The 6,000-nt window shown below is 39.7% G+C and overlaps 1 protein-coding gene across 25 annotated transcripts in view; it reads left to right on the forward strand.

Moving 5' to 3' along the window:
- ARPP21 (cAMP regulated phosphoprotein 21) overlaps positions 1-5,750 on the forward strand; it is a 196,970-nt gene extending 191,220 nt beyond the window's left edge. For 21 of the 25 annotated variants that reach the window (XM_040086952.2, XM_058423594.1, XM_058423599.1 and 18 more), the window contains 2 exons: positions 3,601-3,752; positions 4,911-5,750. In XM_040086952.2, the coding sequence (XP_039942886.1) occupies positions 3,601-3,752; positions 4,911-5,168 (410 nt within the window). In that variant the 3' untranslated portion in view covers positions 5,169-5,750. Of the gene's footprint in view, positions 1-3,600 lie in introns of all 25 variants that reach the window. The other 4 variants (XM_040087055.2, XM_040087029.2, XM_040087049.2 and 1 more) reach the window with 1 other exon arrangement.
- The last annotated feature ends 250 nt before the right edge of the window (positions 5,751-6,000 follow it).

Raw genomic sequence — 6,000 nt, forward strand, 5'->3', positions numbered from 1 at the left:
AGTAATTCTGGTGGAATGGCACTCTCTGATAGTCTGTGTCCGAGGAAAAAGAAAAAAAAAAAAGAAAAAAAAAACGGATATAGTTTCACAAACAGTGCTAAAAGGTTGATATTAATCTCAATTCTCCCACCTCCATTCTTTTTCTTGGCCAGAGTGCAGAAACATACAAAATATCAACATCCAGTAAATGCTGGAGGACCTGTTTCACATGGAGAATTTGGGCTGCAGTGATAGGAAATTCAGAGCAGCTGGTTTCTGATATTAACTTCTTGTCCAAATGGATTGCCACTTAGAGTGCCAACTGCTCTATCTTCATTTGCACTGAAACAGAAGCCATTTAGCAGAACAGATACTGGCTTTTTTGTTTTGTCACAGCATTGTTTTTTCTTGCTTATATAGTTTGTTGCAGATAAAATTAATTCACTTTTTAATATTCTGTATCTCTGTAGTGTTGGTACCTTGTCACATTTTTATGTTCAATAGAATGGACAAACCTGCATCTTTCTTCATGTATTTAACATAATAAAGGGTCTGGCTTTGCTATCAGGTAAGATGAAGTGGCTTTATTGAGATGCAGAACCTTGAAGAAGATGCTGGATTTTGACTAAATGCTGTACTGGATTCTACAGCACAGTCTGATATCCGTAGTTTCAATTAATTCTAAATCATAAAAAAGTCCATTAATATTAAGTGAGGAAGAGATGACAGCCAGCATCTTTGCAAAGATACGCACAGGACCAGTAAACTTAAACATCCCCATTTCTACTCACAAGTCAGGACATTAAATATTCAAGAGTACCTCCTTCTGGACAAGGAAGTGACTTACTTTCCCTTAAAATCTTAGAGGAGTCAGGTTACAACCTATTTGCTCCCATCTAATCAATTTGGAAGTATGTTATAGAGTGTATGTGAAGCATTTGTATTGAGGCTTTTCTTTGTGGTCAGAGCATTGCAAAAGACTTACCCAAGGAGTAGGAAAAAGGTCTTATTCTCGCTTTCAGGGATGTAACTGATGTACTCTGCAGGCTGGGACAGTGGTGAGGGGCACACATGCCCTGTGGAGAGGAGAAATCACTAAAGTCCTTGAAGAGTGTTAAAATAAGATTCTTGAAATAATAATACGTAGCCCAGTGGACCTCAGCTCTTCAGCCCATCTCCTTTTCATATTTCTGCACCTGAAACCTGGAGTGGTTATGTCATGTACTAAGCAGGGCTTGCTAGCACAGAGGAGATTTTCAGGGTTGGGTGTTTGTGTGTACGTGTCGTTGGAACTTTGAGGTCTTTAAGGTCCCTTCCAACCAAACCCGTTCTGTGACTCTCTGTTTTTGTAATACCCCCAGGAGAGCATGCTTATACATTCATCATAAGGGTGGCTACTTCAGCTTTTCCATGATTTTTTGTTTCAGTTTGATAGTCATGCACTGGGTCATAAATCTGTCATATTTGGAGAATATGGAACACAAAGCTGGGGTGAAGAGAGAGCTGTGTGGATTCAAACACACAGCAGGGCATTAGTAGTAGTCTCACAAAAGTAATGTTAATGCGATCATATTTAAAAGGAATAATAGAAGGGCTGCTCTCTACTTGACCCCAGTGGTGTTTGTCTGTCTCTGCACCAGTCTGCCACCCTGTGCCAGTGCATTACAATCCAGCTCTCTCTGAGCCCAAATCCAGTGCTGGATTACATTTCCACAAAAGTGTCACTTGATCCCTGGCTCACTATCCATCTATTGTTCTTTACACATCTGAGATGTAACTTTTAACAGCTGGAGGTGACAGGAGATGAATTTTGTGTTGCTGCTTCTGCAGTCAGTTGTCACCCCTCTACTTAAACTTCCAGTCCTACAAATACCACAAGAGTAGTGCTAAATTTTTTATTTCTATACTTCATCCCCTTCCCCCCCATAATTTGTGTACTTGAGCAGAAGAGGACTTGCAATTTTAGTATTGCTGTATAAGCCTTCTGTAAACTCAATTACAGCACTTCTGATCTTGGTAATTTTTATGACTAAAAAATACGCTGACAGTGTTTGGGCATAGGGAAAGAGCAAATCTGAATATATAATAATCTGGTGAGTTTGGGAGATATTTAATGCTATATCCCAGCCAAGTAATCACTCACGGATTTTTTAATTTATTTTATTTTATTTTGCTCAGTTGACTGGCGACATTAATCTCTGGAATGGCATCTTTAATGCCAAATACTTGATGAGGAATCTCAACATTTCCCTGGCATAAGAACAGATTTAGAAGGAAAGCTATGAAATGACAATAGACCAGCAGAAATATTTGTTACTTTATTTCTCTTACATAAAGAAGAAGTATCCAGATGATGGTTTTCACTTTGTGAAGTATATTGAACCAGATACTGTATTCATGAATATAAATTGAGCAGACGTGACACAATTTTTTCATGGAAAGATGACACAGAGTTGCTCCTTCTGGTAGTTCTTCTTTTTCTGAAATATACTTATTGTAAGAACATCACTACAGAGTTAATAGTGCACTGCATAACTGCATGTTAAAAATATGAGTGCTAAGAGAGTACAGAATGTGATAAGGAGAAATTATTCATAGATTTATAATACCTTTGTCTGGCCACATTTTTCAAGAGCAGGATCTTTCTGCATCGTCCTTTCCATTCCTGCTTTTTCTGTGAAGTTCTTAATTGCTAAATATCAGCATCACCCAGCCAGCCCAGTTCCATCTGTCTAGGCTCATTCCCCAGAAAAGTCGCATTGCTGCTGAGGAATTTTTTATTTGTGCTTGCCTTCCCATGCACACTGCTGTGGCTTGGCTCTCAAGATCATGCAGTCTTTGCCCATTTCTCCACTAGTCCTAGAGGAGCCATCCCAGCAGAACACCTGCAATATTGTGGTGACTTTGAACACAGTCACAGGTTAAGACAGAAGCATCAACTTCTCATCCTTGTGCAGGCACTGATGTGTTAGCAGCGTTCCTACCAAGCAGTGGGGAGGATACTCCCTAATTGATGATTTTCCTGCTTTGACGCACGTGAAAATAGTACAGTGGATAATGATGCTTAATATGCTGTAATTACATAGAAAACCTTGCAAGTGAGAGCCAGTGTGTATAGAGATGTTCTTCTTGATTAAATAAAGGCTTCTCTGTTTCTGTCATGCTGGGGAGCTGCATGACAAGGGCAAGGTAAGAGGGTAAGGTTAGAAATATGACCTGAAAGAAATTGTCAGGTTAGACTGTGAAGGCCAAATGCTGGTGTCCTTCAAGTTGTTGGAAGTTTTGCCTCTGAGGAAATAGCCAAAAGACAGTAGCACCTTGTGTCTCTTCAGGGCTTTGCAGCCCTGTGCTGCAGTCAGACGTTCCTCCAGGTGGTCTCTGCCACAGTGTTAAAAAGCATAACAAAGCATGCTGCCCACTCAGGTCAGCCTGCCAGGGCTGCCAGTTCATGGCACTTGTTTATTACACTTCAGTTTTCATTTCCAGTAGCATTTCTGGGGGAACGAGTAACTTTTTGACTAACCCTGGTATAAATGATGGGTTCATTTGCTGTACCTTTGAACTGTTGTAATTTTGTCACTACAAGCAGCAGGGCATTTGAAGTCATCTTTCCTCTTCCAGGTTACCAGCCTGTCCTGCCAAACCAGCAGCAGGGGTTCCAGGGTCTCATGGGAATGCAGCAACCGCCCCAAAGCCAGAACCTGATGAATAATCAACAGGGAAATCAGGTGCAAGGCATGATGGTGCAGTATCCAGCCATGTCGTCTTATCAGGTATTTAGAAGCTGTAAGGAAAGACTTCTTTTCTTGGAGAATGCTTAATTGAATTAAGTTTTTGCATCACACAGTGCTCTTATAACTTCATTTGGATAGTGTGTGTGGCAGGAAGCCTTCTGATGAATGCGCTTCTAAGTCAAATCAGTTTATTTGCTTCCTATTTACATGATCTTAGTACTCCTGATTTTCATTCTGATTTTGGAATGCCTCAAATGAACTATTTATTACAGCCTGCAGTGAGGGTAATGTCACAAAGAACGAAGGAATTAGACTTCTTCCTGTGAAGAAAATTAATTAAAAAAAATAAAAGAACATTGTTCATTTCTTCTCTTTTTTGCCAGTGCAGTACTGTTTCCTGTAATGAAGTTGAGGGCTTTGCCTGATCCAGTTAAAAATTACTCACCTGTGGAGACTCCTGCCAAGGATCTCACCATGTCTTCTATAACAAGCTGTAGCCAGATGGATTATTGTTTATTGGGTTCTGGGGAGAGGGAAGGCAGTGGCTTGATTTTTACCAAGTCCGTAAGTTACCCAGACTTATTTACCCACCTTTATACCTAGTTTCCGTGAGTTATGCCCAGCGCATGTGAGAGGTGGCCTATGCTTACAGTTCCTACTGGTCCCTCTGGAGAGTTAAGAAACGAAATGACATCTAATTCATTTTAACAGATTGCACTGATTGAGCAGCCATTCCCCATTTCCCTCAGCTTCTTTGAAGACACTTCAGCGACACAGATGGAAATGGGGGAATTGCTTGTGGGTAAAATTTTCCCCTTACATCTTCAGATTTACCATATTGAAAACGTATTTTAAAGGTTAATGATCAAGTTAAAGGTTTAGACCTTTTGGATGGCCTAGATATACCAGGGTCGAGTCTTCTGTTTGCACTGATCCCAGTAATGCATATTCTACTGGGTCTTGACAGACACACTTTCTAGGCCTAAAAGTAGAGGGAGTTCTCTTTAAAAACCTTCCGTAACAAAACAATCCTCAGAGATGAGAACAATTCTGAGCAGCAGAAAATAGCACATTTTGGCAGAACATAGAGTATACTCAAATTCAGCGAAAAGGAATATAGGGATACTGGGAACCTACTTTAACTTGCATAGTAATTGCTGTCTTTTCTTCCCTACATCTTTCCGTATTCCTACCTAGGTGCCAATGACCCAGGGTTCTCAAGGATTGCCGCAACAATCATATCAACAACCAATCATGCTACCTAATCAATCAGGTCAAGGAACTCTTACAGCCACTGGAATGCCTGTCTACTGTAATGTCATACCTCCTGCCCCACAGAACAACCTCCGGTTGATTGCCCCACACTGCCCCTCCAATAACGTTCCAGTTATTTCTGCCAGCTGCAGGACAAACTGTGCGAGCATCAACAATGCAGGGTGGCAGGTCAAGTACTGACACTGTGGCTTAGATTTATGAGGATAGAGGTGCATTATATGACAAATAAATCATGGCCTTCAAATGAAGAGGAACACAGAATAATCAGTTGAGGACACGAGTACTGACTATGCTCAAGTGATTTGCTGCTGGAAAAACCTGTAAAAAGAAAAAGTAAAATAAATTTTGAAAAAAAAAAATGTTTGCTGGTTAATGGTGCATATTTTTGTCATGTCTGCTAGGTATGCCTTTATAGCTTAGCTAGTGACATGAATTCATTGAGGTAAGATTTTTTCCTACCACTGAACACCACTGTGTAGATTGTAATATCCCTGATTCGGATTAGTTTTGTACTTTGTGTTGAGTTTGTGAAGCTAAAAGTATTTAAAAATATAATAAAATCACATTGTACCAAAGCTGTAATGGAAATAAAAAAAAAAAAAAAAAAAAAAAAAAAAAAGAAGTTGAAAACAAAAAGAGAATTACTGAATGGAAGGAATAATTTATATACACTATAGAGTTTTTTTTTATGGATATATACTGTATTGTAGTGCTTAATCACAATAAAGCTATTTGACCTCATGAAGGAAGGTCATGTTTCTACCACCTGTTTGGTCTCCTCTGTTTCTGAGTGACTTTAGTTTCTGCATTGTCTTTTTTTCAGGTGAAGCTAATGAGGGAATGGTGCTTAATGGGCTTAGAGGAGTTTGATGAGAAGGCAATATAGCTGTGTCTCAGCATGAGGTATCATAACAGCTAAGACCACTTTGGAATTGTAGCATAGCTACCCAGGAAATATTCAGTGAATGATGTACCAGTTCACCTTAAACTGAGTTTGCACTTTGCCAATCCC

Source organism: Hirundo rustica, chromosome 1, assembly GCF_015227805.2.
Source record: "Hirundo rustica isolate bHirRus1 chromosome 1, bHirRus1.pri.v3, whole genome shotgun sequence".
Taxonomy (NCBI): Eukaryota; Metazoa; Chordata; class Aves; order Passeriformes; family Hirundinidae; genus Hirundo; species Hirundo rustica.